Here is a 16,086-nt window from a genome sequence, read left to right as displayed (position 1 = left end):
ATTTCTTGAAATCAGATTTTCCAGATCTATTGTCTATAAATCACTTCTTATATCTGACTGAAAAGTTCCTCTTTCGGTGATTCTGCCTGATTTTAAGTGTGATGAGATATTTGGACTAGAAATGAGAAAAATACACTTGGTCAGATTTAGACTTTTGCAGTGTAGTAAGTGTTCTTAGTTCAGTTCAGTGGATGTCTATGGGAACCACGGCTGTTTAGAGCATCGTCTACTGGCCGTACGTCGTCTGTGTAGGTTCTCATTCCGATCCAATCCAACTTTATTTGTAAAGCACTTTAAAACAACTGCAGTGGACCCAAGTGCTGCACAGAAGAATAATTAAAACCAAAATGGAATAAAATACAGAATAAATTTAAAGACGCAGAACTGTACAATAAAGAAAACAGTGCTGTACGGAAGAATAAATAAAACCCAAATAAATGAATAAACTACAAGAATCTCATTTGCCTGGGTCATCGTCAAAAGAGCTAAACCAGTCCAGTTGAATTGAGAAGAACTACCAAGAACACTGTCTTTAAGTCGTATTACACCTTTAATAACTTCCGCATTGGCTTAATTTTGCAGTTTTGGTCCTTGATCCACTATGAGGCCAATATGACACTTACCAGTTCAACAAGGGAGGGTGTTGAAATGGAATGAATATCTAAAACATTTGTAAATTAGTCCATAAAAGTGTGAAAAAAGTCTTCGTATTAAGTCCCTGCTGGTTTGTTTTTGTTCTTCGGCTTCTCAGCCATGGCCCGGGACATCCTCCTGTTTCTGACAAAGCGTAAAATATGTTAATCATTCAGTATAATGTCATTTTTTTATGCAAAATTTATGAGAAACTGTTTCTGTATGACCTGGCAGAATGAGGCGGTAGGATGACAGAGCGGGGGTGCGCTGTAAGGTCCAGCTCTCCTCTGGAAGCTTCCACCATCACGTTCTGCAGGACTTGGACCAAAACATCTTCAACTATGTCAGTGTGTTCAGCAGAGAGGCGGTCTGAGGGCGTGTGAGTCTCATTTTCTGAGCGTCCTGCGGCTTCGTCACCGTCCGCTGCGCTGTGTTGTTCTCTCAGCTCATCTTCTGACACATGCCAGAGACACTGAGGTGCAGCTGAAGAAGACGTTTTCTGGGATTTGCACGGGGGCGGAGCCGTTTGCAGAGCCTGATAAAGGACGGGCTTGAACGGAGAAGTAATCAGATACTGGGCGAAGGCTGGGTCGTCCAGTATGTCCCTGCAAAAACAATACAGGGTAGTGCATTAGGAAAGGACAGAAGAAGACTGAGATGGTCTATATGTAGGATTTATACTTTCAAATACCATCAAATAACCTAAAATTATCACCTGAGTGTTTAGAATAAAGAGCTCTGATGTTCTGACAAAGATGCAAGTGGATTGAATTATTACGACGGCGTATTAGTGCCACAAAAGAAAATAAAAACACTTGTCACCACGAGAATAAAGTCGTAATATTTCGAGAATAAAGTAATTATATAATGAGAATAAAGTCGTAGTTAAAAAAAGACCTAATTTAACGAGAATAAAGCCAGACATTTATGAGATTAAACTCATAATATTTTGAAAATTTGACAAGAGTTTCCGGTTTTCCAGCGAATGCAGCAAGCGAAGCAACAACTTTCACTTCTGTTGGACTCCGAAACTCAGAGTTGAATCCTCACAGTTTGTTGAGAAACATCAAACCCTATAGTTGTGGTGTTTCCACAGATAGTCCTGCAGACGAACACTACGTCAGTTTCTCCTCCACAAAAGAGGAAATTTGTTCAGTTCTTATGACGAAACAAACCCAAACGTGTGCAAACTCACCTCAGAGTCCTTCGACTAATGCTAATGTGTTGATGGTGGGCGGGGCTAATAGGCTCAGTATTTGGTGGGCGGGGCTAATAGACTCAGTATTTGGCCTTTGTGCGTAAACCCCAAATGAAAGTAGAACTGGACAAAATGTGTCAAGTTCTCCATTATTCAATGAGTGGGTACGACTTTATTCTCATTATATTTTGACTTCATTCTCCAAATATTATGACTTTATTCTCATAGTGACGAGCGTTTTTATTTTCTTATGTGGCCCTAATACGCCGTTTTAAATTATAGTGATATGAACTAGGGCTGAAAGATATATCGTTATCGTATCGATATCTAGATATGAACATTCAAGATATTAATATCGAAAAAGCAACGATATAAACGATATAGATTTCCCCCGCGCTCGCCCTGCATGTACAGCTCTGGAAGTCACAACAAATTTCATTTATTCGTACTTTATGGTAATGCTGATGACTGGCAGTGAGTTCTTATAAATAAAACTGCACTTTCCACATTCTTTTGTATTATGATGTTTGTATTTTTTTGAAAAATGCTTGGTTTTCACCGAACCCGCAGTCATATTGTATCATATCGATATCGAGATATCTGGCATGAATATCAAGATATGAAATTTTGTCCATATCGTTCAGCCCTAATATGAACTGACAGTTTAAAACATCAATACTTCACAGAATCACTTTAACATGTAATTTGAACTTTTTTGCTATTTGCACTTCCTTGAAATACAAGCGTTAAGAAAACTACAACAGAATGTCGTAGCTCTGACAAATACGACCAGTTTTAACAAAAGGGTTACGATTCATGACAGATAACTGTGATGCTATTAGGTATTTTAAAATAAAACTGTGAGAAAATAAAGTTTGTACAACTTCTTCTTACTTCGTGTTTATTTGTTTTGATACTCACTCTGTCCAAAAGAAAGATCTGGGTCAGTGGGAGACATCTTGGACTACGGTTTGTCTTGTAGGATTAATATGTAATATGTTGCATCGATACCGTTTGGAGTCTGGGGTTTTGGAATGTGGAGTTTTTGTGCGCAGTCATGGAAAGTTTCAAACAGATGCAGTTTTCCAACTTAGAGCTGTGGGGGATTAAAATAAAACTAACTCCAAATTTACGTCTAATGTCAGAACTAAGTGTAATTCAGTCAATAAACTGGGGTAGACGTAGAAATGATGTGGTGTGTTTGTGAAAGTGTTACCGGAGCAGGGAGCTGAATACGTATGTGAGGACGTCTCTCTCTGGACCGTGTGTGGGTGGAGTCTTCCCAGCAGGGAGTGTTGGGCTGGAAGAAAAGGATTCAGACCTCTGGGGCTCATCTGACTGGAGGCATCTGAAGACAGCAGATGTTCAAATATTATTGCTACTGCGTACGTTGCAGATTGGAGGCCGGAACCCTCTGGAACATGACCTTATGCTTCTGAGATACATGCTTATAAAAGTTAGTGGTAAAAGTTGTCAATCCTCTTCATCTGTCTTCTACTCCATACCTGCAGCTCATGTCAAATGCTGCATGCGTGGTACTAAACCAGTACCAGCCTCCGCTTTCACATCCTACCACTCCTGGTTTACGTCCATTATCTCCCCATGAGGAAAACATTGATTTCAAGACACTATTTAAAACATACGAGGTCCAACCTGAGCTCTCACTGCTACATTACAGAACTCTTACAAACCTGTTCCACTTCAGCGCTAAATCTATTATTTATAGCAGTGATCCTCAACTGGTGGGTCGCGGCCCAAAAGTGGGTCTCCAACCTGTTTTCAGTGGCTCACATGTCTTTGACTGGACAAAAAATAATATTAAGAAACCATTATTTTTTATGGAGCTGAGTACTGCCCATTCACACTCCCCAACAGTAGGGGGCGGTACTGCGCTGTAGTGATAATTAACACCAGACATTTGACAGCATAAAAGATGACCCGAAAGTTTCTATTCATATTCAAACTACGATATAGCAGTTCAAGCATCTTTCAGGCAGACAGAGCAAGACAAACGCAAAAGCAAAAATTAAAGTGCAACTCCTAAGGGCAGTGACCCAGCATCAAACATCAGACAATCACACATTAACCCCATATTTAAGCATTATCTGACCTGATACAATCATTGGTAGCCTAAATTTGTTTTTTGTTTTTTTTTTTTAGTTTTTTTGTATCTATATAATCTTAGATGTAAAACTGCATTTTCTATTTTGTATATTTGTATTGTGTTTTTGTTACTACTATGCTTTGTGTATTTAGTGTGTTTACTGCTGCTGCTGGATGTTTGAATTTCCCTCAGGATCAATAAAGTATCTCTAATCTAATCTGACCTAATATGATCTAATCTAATCTAATCTAACCTAATATGACATAATATAACCTAATCTAATATATTCTAATATAATGTAACCTAATCTAATCTAACCTAATCTAATATAATGTAACCTATATCTACTCTAACCTAATCTAATCTAACCTAATATGATATAATATAACCTAATCTAATCTAATCTAATCTAATCTAATCTAATATAATATAATGTAACCTAACCTAATCTAATATACTATAATGTAACCTAATCTAACCTAATCTAATATAATGTAACCTATATCTAATCTAACCTAATATGATATAATATAACCTAATCTAATCTAATCTAATCTGATCTAATCTAACCTAATCTAATATAATTTAATCTATCATAATCGAACCTAATCTAATATAATGTAACCTATATCTAATCTAACTTAATCTAATTCAATCTAACCTAATCTAATATAATCTAATATAATGTAACCTAATCTAATCTAACCTAATCTAATGTAACCTATATCCAATCTAACCTAATCTAATTTAATTTTATAAAATCTAATCCAACCTAATCTAATCTGACCTAATCTAATATAATGTAACCTAATCTAATCTAATGAATGTAACAGTTCAACAGTATAGAATATAGTGTTTTCTCATTACCTTTTTATATTTCATATGTTCATTCTTTATATTTAATTGTATGTAATTTTTTTTTTTTACAAATTCTCTAAATAAATGAACTGAGTACTACTACTATGAGTGAGTACCTTTCATTTGTTGAGTAATGAGTCTAAATGTTTTAAAAACAACCTTCAGTGTAGTGGTTTTCTGTAAATTCTGTAAATGCTTGGAACATTCACTATATGAACATGAAATGAAAATGACCTGGATGTGAAATCAGCTAAATCTGCCGTACCTGTGCTGCTCGTTCAGCTGATCGGGGGTGAGACCATGTGAATGTGCTGTGACCCGTAGGTGCAGTAGATCAGGCTGGGGGGGTTCGGAGTCTTTCTGTACCTTCGCTGACTGCCGTTTTTCCCGCCGCTCAGCTTTTGTCAGCCTGGCACAAATGTTTCCTAATGTATCGGAGCCACTGTCGGCACAGATAGGAGGAAGGGTCTGAAAATGAGAAAGTAAAACATAAACGCCCAGCGAAATAAATGCATAAGTAAACATGAAAAGAGTCAGGTTTATTCTGGTTGCTTTAAGTTTTACATTTCTGATGTTGCACGTGGATTGTTCATGGCCATAACTAGAGCTGAAACGATTAATCGACTCAAAGTGATCCAAAAAAAAAAAAAATCATTCAACCACAATTCTCCAGAATCGAAGCTTTGTTTCCTTCATTTCTCTGCTGTTCCACATTTGTTCCACCGTTGTGTTTCACACGGACGCTTATTACGTTGCACAAAGAAGCGTCAATGTAGGAAAACTGCAATAGAATATTTTCTTTCAATCAGTTTGAGTCGATTAATCAAATCGTGAATTTTTGCATTCGCTTCAAGCACCTAATCGATTAATCGTTTCAACTCTAGTCATAACATTATAAATTATGGATAAGTTGTTGCATTTATGATTCCATTTAATTTAACAATATCCATTAATAGCAGATTGAAATTAATTCAATATAGCTGGCTTATGGGAACCTCTATAACTTCTGAAAAACTGAACAAATTCAACCCCAATACTCCAGACACCTGTATAAAATGTGGAACCGAGAGAAGCACCATGTATCACTGTTTGGAAATGTGAACATATGCAAGAATTTTGGAGAAAGATAATAAACACAATGTCCAATATTATAGACAAAAAAAAAATACCAGTGTGCCCGGAGATCTGTATTCTAGGTCTTATTCCAGAAACTTTAGCACTTAGAACTTATGAAAGTAGGCTGGTGAATTTCTGTCTAATACAGGGCTGTCAAACTCATTTTAGTTCAGGTTCCACATACAGCCTAATATGAAATAAAGTGGGCTGGACCAGTAAAATAATGTAAATAATAGGATAAGAACTTAATAATATCAACTCCAAAGTTTTCTCTATGTTTTTTAGTGAAAAACTAAAATTCCATAATTAAAATCTTTACATCTACCAACCGTACTTGAACGTAACATGAACAAATATGAACAACCTGAAAATTCTTAAGAAAAATAAGTGTAATTTTAACAATATTACACCTCAGTTTATCATTTATACATATGGATCACAACTTACAGATCACAGTGGATCTACAAATACACAAAACATTTGATAATAGGCAGAATATTGGTAAAATACTACATATTTCTCTTAAGACATTTCAGGTTGTTCATATTTTTTGAGAAAAGCCAGTCTGTAAATGTAAACATATTTGTGTAATTTTACTTTTTTGACACTAAAACATTATTGATAGGTTATTCTGATAATATTTTACTGGTCTGACCCACTTTAGATTGAACATCCTTGATTGATAATATCTTCAGTGTCATTTTTACCATTTCACAAATTCATCCCAGGGGCTGGATTGGACCCTTTGGCGGGCCGGATTTGGCCCCCAGGCCACATGTTTGACACCTGTGGTCTAATGCATGCGAAGCATCTTATAGCTAGACACTGGAAAAGTGTTGATTGTTCTTTGTTGAATTCATGGATTTCCGAACTTTCATCCTGCAGAGCTATCGAAAGGCTCACGTACACAATTAAACGGAAAACTCATATCATTTCTGAAATTAATTTCTAAAACTTTTAGAATCAAGACCTGATATCTCATCATCATAACTTACAAAGCGAGACCATACCCCTTTTTTTTTTATTTTATTTTGCTTTTAATGATGTCTGATTATGAATCAGACACACAAAAATGGATGTTGATAAGTATTCAAGTCACTATTATTTATACTGTCTGTCAATTATTATTTACTTTGTTGTTTTGGCTTGTGGTTCTGGGGGTTTATGCTCAGGGAGACCCTCACAATGTTACCAATTCATGTCAGAAAAGATACGTAATGTGTTAAAACTTTAATAAAGATATGTATTAAAAAAATAATAATAATAATTTAATTTTTCATGGGGTGTCTTTTGGGTAATGAAATGATCACCTTGTATTTACTAAATGATGATACTTTTCTTGCAGGAGTTGCTACAGGTTCCTGAAACAAAAACAACAAAAAAAGAATACAGTGAAAAACTGCTGCAATAACATTGTCAAAAAATATTCCGTTTTGTTCCTGAAGGAGCACCTTCTCTGTCAAAACACCATGACTTCCTGTCAGATTTTTGTCAGTGATAGTAAATTCATTTTGGTGTCTTTCTCGCTCTTCCTCCAGACGCTGCAAAGCATCATGGTACTGAGTGAGAGCTGCATCCGTGTGACCTGGGGCGGGGAAGAGAGGAGGAGGCGAGAGGAAGTGACAACTCTGTGTAATTTTCTACCCGACGAGGACCGAAATATCACTGAATACATAAGACAAACCTGACAGATTAAATGGAGCTGATAAACAGTAGGTTGTTCAGCAGCAGTGAAGGTAAGGACAGCAGAGACGGTCTCACGTGGACACAGAACACCTCTGTTTGGACTCATGTGCACCACCTGTCGCACACACACAAAACACACACAGGGAAACACACAGTTGGCAACCACATATCATTAACATCATGGCATAATTACCTAAGTCAGGGGTGTCAAACTCCTGTTAGTTCAGGGGCCACATACAATCCAATATGACCTGCAGTGGGCCGGATGATTAAATAATAACACAATAATACAAAAATAATATCAATTCCAAAATTTGTATGTCTAATTTCTATGTTGTAGAGCGAAAAAAGTAAAATTATATTATCAAAATTTTTACATGCTTTAAAAAAAATGTGGAAAAACATGAACAAGCATGACCAAAATGAAATTTATTTAGAACAAAAGTGCAATTTTAACAATTTATGCCATTATTTGGCCTCAGCTTCTCATTTTCACATGTTCATTACAACTTACAGATCACAGTGGATCTACAAATACACAAAACATTTAATAACAGACAGAATATTGATGCAGTTACTCTTAATTCTCTTAAGATATTTCCGGTTGTTCAGATTTGTTCAGGTTTTTCACATTTTTTGTACAAGGCTAGTTTGTAATGTTAACATTTTTGTGTAATTTTACTCTTTTTTTTTTTACACTAAAACGAAGAGAAAAATTTGTGGTTTCATTATTTATAGGTTATTATGATAGTATTTTACTGGTCTGACCCACTTTAGATGGAACTGACCTAAAATTATTTTGACATCCTTGATTGTTAATATCTTCAGTGTAATTTTTGTGTTTCACTAATTCATCCTGCAGACCGGACTGGACCCATTGGCGGGCCGGTTTTGGCCCCGGGCCACATGTTTGACACCCCTGACCTAAGTCATATTTTTTAAGGTCATAGCCAATGATGATAAATGAATCAGCAGAATTAAGCATCAATATGTGATTTTTTTTAATGTATGAAAATCACTAAACTAGGTAATGATGTATACACTGCAAAAATCAAAATCTTACCAAGTGCATTTTTCTCATTTCTTGTCCAAATATCTCATCACACTTAAAATCAGACAGAATCACCTAAAGAGGAACTTTTCAGTGAGATATAAGAACTGATTTATAGACAATAGATCTGGAAAATCTGAGTTCAACAAATCTGACCAAGATAATTTTCACTTGTTCCACTGGCAGATTTTTTTCTTTAATTCAAGATTTTTTTTTTTTTACTTAATTCAAGCAAAAAAATCTGCCAATGGAACAAGTGACAATTACCTTGATCAGATTTCTTGAACTCAGATTTTCCAGATCTATTGTCTATAAATCAGTTCTTATATCTCACTGAAAAGTTCCTCTTTAGGTGATTCTGTCTGATTTTAAGTGTGATGAGATATTTGGACAAGAAATGAGAAAAATGCACTTGGTAAGATTTTGATTTTTGCAGTGTAATTTTCAGGTTCAGGGCCGTTGTACATCCTCATATATATATAATCATCCCTGTGTTCATCAGTTTATCCTCCATGTAATGACTGAACAAAGTCTGGACTTAACTATCAGGTGATTTCTTCATATTTTGCTCCCTGTTAGGGGTAATTTCAGCTTTATATATATATATATATATATATATATATATATATATATATACATACATATACAGTACAAGCCAAAAGTTTGGACACACCTTCTCATTCTTCGCATTTTCTTTATTTTCATGACTATTTTCATTGTAGATTCTCACTGAAGGCATCAAAACTATGAATGAACACATGTGGAATTATGTACTTAACAAAAAAGTGTGAAATAACTGAAAACATCTCTTATATTCTAGTTTCTTCAAAGTAGCCACCCTTAGCTCTGATGACTGCCTTGCACACCCTTGGCATTCTCTTGATGAGCTTCCAGAGGTAGTCACCTGAAATGGTTTCCACTTCATAGCTGTGCCTTGTCAGGGTTACTTAGTGGAATTTCTTGCCTTATTGATGGGGTTGGGACCATCAGTTGTGTTGTGCAGAAGTCAGGTTGATGCACAGCTGACAGCCCTATTGGACAACTGTTAGAATGCATATTATGGCGAGAACCAATCAGCTAAGTAAAGACAAACGAGTGGCCATCATTACTTTAAGAAATGAAGGTCAGTCAGTCTAGAAAATTTCAAAAACTTTGAATGTGTCCCCAAGTGCAGTCGCAAAAACCATCAAGCGCTCCAACCAAACTGGCTCACATGAGGACCGCCCCAGGAAAGGAAGACCAAGAGTCACCTCTGATGCTGAAGATAAGTTCATCTGAGTCACCAGCCTCAGAAATCGCAAATTAACAGCAGCTCAGATTAGAGACCAGATGAATGCCACACAGAGCTCTAGCAGCAGACACATCTCTACAACAACTGTTAAGAGGAGACTGCGTGAATCAGGCCTTCATGGTCAAATAGCTGCTAGGAAACCACTGCTCAGGAGAGGCAACAAACACAAGAGATTTATTTGGGCCAAGAAACCCAAGGAATGGACATTAGACCAGTGGAAATCTGTGCTTTGGTCTGATGAGTCCAGATTTGAGATCTTTGGATCCAACCGCCGTGTCTTTGTGCGACGCAGAAAAGGTGAACGGATGGATGCTACATGCCTGGTTCCCACCGTGAAGCATGGAGGGGGAGGTGTGATGGTGTGGGGGTGCTTTGCTGGTGACGCTGTTGGGGATTTATTCAAGATTGAAGGCAACCTGAATCAGCATGGCTACCACAGCATCCTGAAGTGACATGCCATTCCATCCGGTCTGCGTTTAGTTGGACCATCATTTATTTTTCAACAGGACAATGACCCCAAACACACCTCCAGGCTGTGTGAGGGATATTTGACCAAGAAGGAGAGTGATGGAGTGCTGCGCCAGATGACCTGGCCTCCACAGTCACCGGACCTGAACCCAATCCAGATGGTTTGGGGTGAGCTGGACCGCAGAGTGAAGGCAAAAGGGCCAACAAGTGCTAAGCATCTGTGGGAACTTCTTCAAGACTGTTAGGAAACCATTTCAGGTGACTACCTCTGGAAGCTCATCAACAGAATGGCAAGAGTGTGCAAGGCAGTCATCAGAGCTAAGGGTGGCTACTTTGAAGAAACTAGAATATAAGAGATGTTTTCAGTTATTTCACACTTTTTTGTTAAGTACATAATTCCACATGTGTTCATTCATAGTTTTGATGCCTTCAGTGAGAATCTACAATGAAAATAGTCATGAAAATAAAGAAAATGCAAAGAATGAGAAGGTGTGTCCAAACTTTTGGCCTGTACTGTATATATATATATATATATATATATATATATATATATATATATATATATATATATATATATATAGTATACTATATATATGTGTGTGTGTGTGTGTGTGTATATATGTATGTGTGTATATATACATATATACATATACATATATATATATATATATATATATATATATATATATATGTTTATTTATTTATTTATTTATTTATTTATGTATGTATGTATTTATTTTTTTTTTTTTACGTTGCTGTTTAACCGTTTAATAAATGGAATTTGAAATTAGCGGTTTCTGTTATTTTAAGTGTGATGAGACATTTGGACTAGAAATGAGAAAAACACACTTAATAAGATGTTGATTTTTTTCCAGTGTATGTGTACATTAAAATAAAGTCTTACCATCATGTCATTTGTAAGTCAGGATAAAGATTGTGAATTTTTACATTGTGACAACCAGATACAGCAGCACAAGAATAATGTTTTTCTGCTGTTTGTGAAAGCATCTACAGGAGCGTCGTGCACAGAGCACATGTACACCTGCCTGGGAATGCTGCTGCGACAGCTCCCACACAAAGTGGACCGTGTCTGTGTGGGACACATTGGTGAGGAAGAGGATTCTTGAAGTTTGTGAGTAAACAGAAATGTCGCCTAGAGAGACGCTGTCCTCCGACAGGAACACCATCTACACAAACACATGCACAAAGCTCAGACTCACACTGTGATTGGACAGATGGACACAGCATTTAAGCACCCGGCTGTTTTCAGAGCTGTTCTTACCTGTCCTGGGAAGGGCAGCCTCTGGCCACCGGGTACAAACGGACTCACATCACTGTAGTTTAACGGGTTTGAGAGGCCAAGGGTTGTAGAATTAAACCCACAACCCTCGAACCTCACTAGTGTGGAGTCCCCGTCTTGAATCTGGATAGGAATATCCATCTGTGGGTATGAAAACAGAGAAATAGAAAACACAGTAAAGGGACAAAATCTAGTCCTCTTCCATACTCATTCACTATAGTCACAGAGGGGTCTACACCACAGTGGGTTCTTCATTTAAACATTTGTTCTTGTGAGTCTGTATTAACCCTTAAATCAGTGTTTTTCAACCTTGGGGTGTGGGGCCACCTGGAATTCAAATGGGGTCACCTGAAATTTCTAGTAATTGATTAAAAAAAAAAAAAAAAAAACCTGATAAAAAATCTCTGAGTTGACAGAGACAATTCCAATCCATAACAGACAAACTGTGGTTGTGAAACTGCAGCACTGTGGTTCTGTTTATCTGTCAAATGTTCATTGTGGTCAGTTTCAGATGCTGCAGCTCTTTCATAATTCATAGTTTCAGTTCTTGTTTGTTCTGTATTAATTGTCCTCCTTGTAAATCACAGCTGGACTGACTGGACAGATCCTGACCAAGGAAAATCACATTCTCCCTTTGTGCAGTAATCTACACCTGGATTTACTGCCTCTGTCCACAATAATATACATTATATAGACTAAATGTCCTCCAAAATTAACGTTACAGCAAACTATTACATGATCAAAAACAAATAAATTTTAGCAAAAATAATGTCTCTGTTTTGAATGTCTGGGGTCACCACAAATTTGTGATGTTAAAATGGGGTCAAAAGCCAAAAAAAGTTGGGAGCTACTGCCTTAAAGACTTACAACTATTTTATTTTCCAAATGTCTTTATCCCTGCATGTAACCTTTCCTAACTGATTCATCACAGTTTATTATAATATTATCCTCTGCATTTTTCAATGAAAATCTGGTATTTTCCTGTACTTAATTTAGATGTTCATGAAAGCTCAGTAAAGTCAAAGGCTATATCAAAACAGAGAAGACTGAAGAAAAAGTCACTTTCTCAGCCAAATACATCATTAACTGAACATAAAAACAAGTGTCTACAAACACTGTCATTTGTCAAACTATATTGGTTTTACTGGTGAATCAATGTTACAGAAGATGTTGGGGTTTCTATGTGGACTCTGGAGCCTCTGAACGTCCAAATGTGCCACATTTGATGCTACTGAAAAGCTTAGAAATGGCATTTCATGTAAATTATTTAAGTGTATTGATAGGATTAGTGGTTCAGACGTTCTTTGATACATTTTAGATCAGTAGATGCTTTTGGCTGTTGGCACTGTTTAGGCCTTTGAGGGTTAATAAAGAATAATAAATAAAAATAATACAATTTTTAATGTTTGTTTTTGAAGCCTTAAATAATCTGGCTCCTCCCTGTTTATCTGAGATTTTAACAGTTCACTGCCCCAGCAGAGCCCTCCGATCATCCTCTCAGGTGGTTCTGAATGTCCCCAGGTCCAGATACAAACAATGAGGTGATCGTGCATTTGCTGTTGCTGCTCCAAAACTGTTGAACTTGCTGCCCTCTGATTTGTGAGCCGTCACTGACCTGTCCATGTTCAAGTCCAGGTTAAAGACACACCTGTTCAGACTGGCTTTTAACCCTTAGCACTGAGACACTATTAGGTTTTACATCTGTGGTCCTTTTATCACTGTGTATTGTGTCTTATTGTTTTATGAATATTTATGGTATTTTTAGTAAGTAATTTATTCGTCCATTTAACAAAACATGATATATACATACATACAGTTTGGATTCTATATTAAATATGGGCGAAAAGGTGTAGGCAGAAGCAACAGCTTATTTATGCCTACCCTATTTACAAAAAAGGAAAGTTGCAGAAACAAAACAAGATAACAAGATGGTGCAGTTTTAAACAATAATATAATTAAACAAATAATATAATCTAAGCAAACTCTTGGATTCACGCTGATAATTGGCGATAATTGGCTTAGTTTATCCAGATTTTTTTATACTTATTGAATACCTTAGTTTTAAACATCCTTTTAAATGTGGTTGCTGATGTGCATGTCTTTAATTCTTTATCAAGGTTATTCCATAAATTTACTCCAACTACAGATATACATTTGCTTTTTGTATTGGTCCTTGCCTTTGTTTTCTTGAACATGCAGGTCCCCCTAAGGTTGTACTGGGACTGTCTGGAAGAGAACAGCTCCTGTATGCAGGGTGGAAGTAGGTTGTTGTGTGCCTTATAGATTAATACAGCTAAACTGTTTCTATCTTATAATTTAATCATGCTTTTAGAGGTAAAGCACTTTGGTCTTCTTCATGTTGTTGTAAAGTGCTATATAAATAAACTCTGATTGACTGATTAATAAGAGAATAAATCAGAGTGCGGTGCAGTTCATACATGGTACATCTTCGCCTCCACTGGAGAAAAGATCCATTCTAGAGTGGCTGTTTTCCCCGGCAGGACCTCCCCCTTTGGATTGAGGCAGCACAGCACTGGGTGGTTAAAGTTGTCAGCCTGGAGCTGTGACAGTACAGCTGTGTCCACTCGGTAAAACACGGGCACAGCACCACCATTGTATAACTCATACATCTGGAAAACCAAACATAAAGAAATACTTAGACAAAACTTTGTATTTATTTCGTGGAAATTAATAGTCCGATTTTACATGAAACACATGTAATGAAGAATGACAGAATAACACAAATGTCTCTGAATATTTATTTGATCAATAATGTCAATGCTGAGTATTCCCAGTTGAAGGTGGAATCTGTTTAAACACACCTGCCTCGGAGGAGAACGGTCTTCGATGGCTACAGAGGTAAACACATGTGTTTTGGAGGTAAAGTGGAGATATGGCCTGTCTGTCTCCAATGTCAAACCCTGAAAGTTCAACTGCTCGCAGGAACACACAAAATGAAGATAAACAGAAAATAGAAACTACACTTAGGAGTTCACTGTATGGAGCATTCTTGTTCTAGTAAAGCAAATACATTATGTAATAGTGGAGGAACACCACAATCTATAAACAGGAAATTTACAAAAGTAAAAACTAATTTGTTTCTGTGTTGGTGTCATCAAGACTTGAATAAAAAACAATATAGGCCTCATGTAAATTCCGTTGCCTTACCAAGATCTCTCGGCCGTAAGAGAGTTTCAGCACAACAGGGAGTCGATCTGTTCCTGTAAAGTCATGACTATAGAGGAAAAAACAGTTAGACCCAAGAATGGAGTCTCTAAATATTCTCTGTAAACACTTATGTATAAATCTACAGTGTCATTCTCATGTACTAAATATTTTATAGCTGCTTTGTTAATGATTTTAATGATATATAAGGATTATATTTAACACATATTGCAGCAGGAAATGGAAAATTCCCTAACATGAGACCGTCTATTTTCTGTTCTGTGTCTTAATAATGATATCTGACCTGTAGCTGAACTTTACTGCCCTCTGTTGGCCAGGGTGCAAAGTTCCAGAACATGGTGTGATGCTGAACAGATGGTTGTCTTGAATCTACAGATGAAGATATTTGTGAAATCTGAAACTGAATTTATTTAAATGACAAAGTAATGTTTCAGATTATTAAATGAAAGAACAGATAGACTGCCTTACCTTCATCTGGTGCAGCTCAGTGCTGCTAAACTCTCCCGTCTCAGCCCAGTACTCCAGCTCTATTTCTTGGTCGTCAGGAAACAAGAATGCCCTAATGATCATTAAGCAGAGTGAGTAGAGCTCAAGAGTCAAAAAATAACTACGAAGAATTCACTGAAATTATCTATCACACATTATTTTACATAGTTGTCTTAACTGGCACTTTAACTCACCAGTCCACAGGGATAGATCCAGGATTATGAAGCATCAACATAAAAGTGGAAGGGTCTGAATTTAGGGGAGCAGCACTGAAGCTGAAATCCAAAGTGGTGTTGGTGAAAACCGAAGGACAAGAACGAAGACTAGAGACAGAAGAAGGACAAGCACTGTCACCAAAGAACATATTTACCATGTGTGCAATGTAAAGTGTAAGAAAAAAGTCAGTGTAAAGTATTATTATTATTATTATTATTATTATTAATATTTAAACTGTCGATTTTGTTTAACATAAGATAAAAATAGCATTGAACTCTATTAACCCTTAAAGACCCAAACATCCACCACCGACCACAACCATCTACTGATCTAAAATATTTAATAACTGCTGATCCTCTAATTTTATCAATATATGTCATAAGTGGTGTAAAATATAGTTATTCATCTTTCCATGGTCATCAGATATGACCCATTTGGACGTTCAGAGGCTCCGTAGTTACCACGGAAACACCGTCATCTTCTACAACATTGA

At 36.7% G+C, this 16,086-nt stretch overlaps 1 protein-coding gene across 2 annotated transcripts in view; it reads right to left on the bottom strand.

Moving 5' to 3' along the window:
• Positions 1–537: 537 nt before the first annotated feature.
• The window catches only part of cfap65 (cilia and flagella associated protein 65), a 31,756-nt gene continuing 16,207 nt past the window's right edge, over positions 538–16,086 (bottom strand). The window contains exons 21-35 of one of the 2 annotated variants that reach the window (XM_030125370.1): positions 15,572–15,700; positions 15,360–15,450; positions 15,175–15,260; positions 14,874–14,940; positions 14,528–14,638; positions 14,144–14,335; positions 11,688–11,846; positions 11,452–11,592; positions 7,590–7,710; positions 7,361–7,494; positions 7,220–7,270; positions 5,059–5,261; positions 3,048–3,179; positions 861–1,238; positions 538–777 (exon numbers count right to left, since the gene is read on the bottom strand). In XM_030125370.1, coding sequence (XP_029981230.1) covers positions 711–777; positions 861–1,238; positions 3,048–3,179; positions 5,059–5,261; positions 7,220–7,270; positions 7,361–7,494; positions 7,590–7,710; positions 11,452–11,592; positions 11,688–11,846; positions 14,144–14,335; positions 14,528–14,638; positions 14,874–14,940; positions 15,175–15,260; positions 15,360–15,450; positions 15,572–15,700 — 2,062 coding nt within the window. In that variant the 3' untranslated portion in view covers positions 538–710. Of the gene's footprint in view, positions 778–860; positions 1,239–3,047; positions 3,180–5,058; positions 5,262–7,219; positions 7,271–7,360; positions 7,495–7,589; positions 7,711–11,451; positions 11,593–11,687; positions 11,847–14,143; positions 14,336–14,527; positions 14,639–14,873; positions 14,941–15,174; positions 15,261–15,359; positions 15,451–15,571; positions 15,701–16,086 lie in introns of those variants that run through there. The other variant, XR_003934379.1, reaches the window with a different exon arrangement.

Source organism: Sphaeramia orbicularis, chromosome 21 (genome assembly GCF_902148855.1).
Source record: "Sphaeramia orbicularis chromosome 21, fSphaOr1.1, whole genome shotgun sequence".
Classification (NCBI taxonomy): Eukaryota; Metazoa; Chordata; class Actinopteri; order Kurtiformes; family Apogonidae; genus Sphaeramia; species Sphaeramia orbicularis.
The sequence above is the reverse complement of the archived record's forward strand: the minus strand, read 5'-3'. Positions and strand labels throughout refer to the sequence as shown.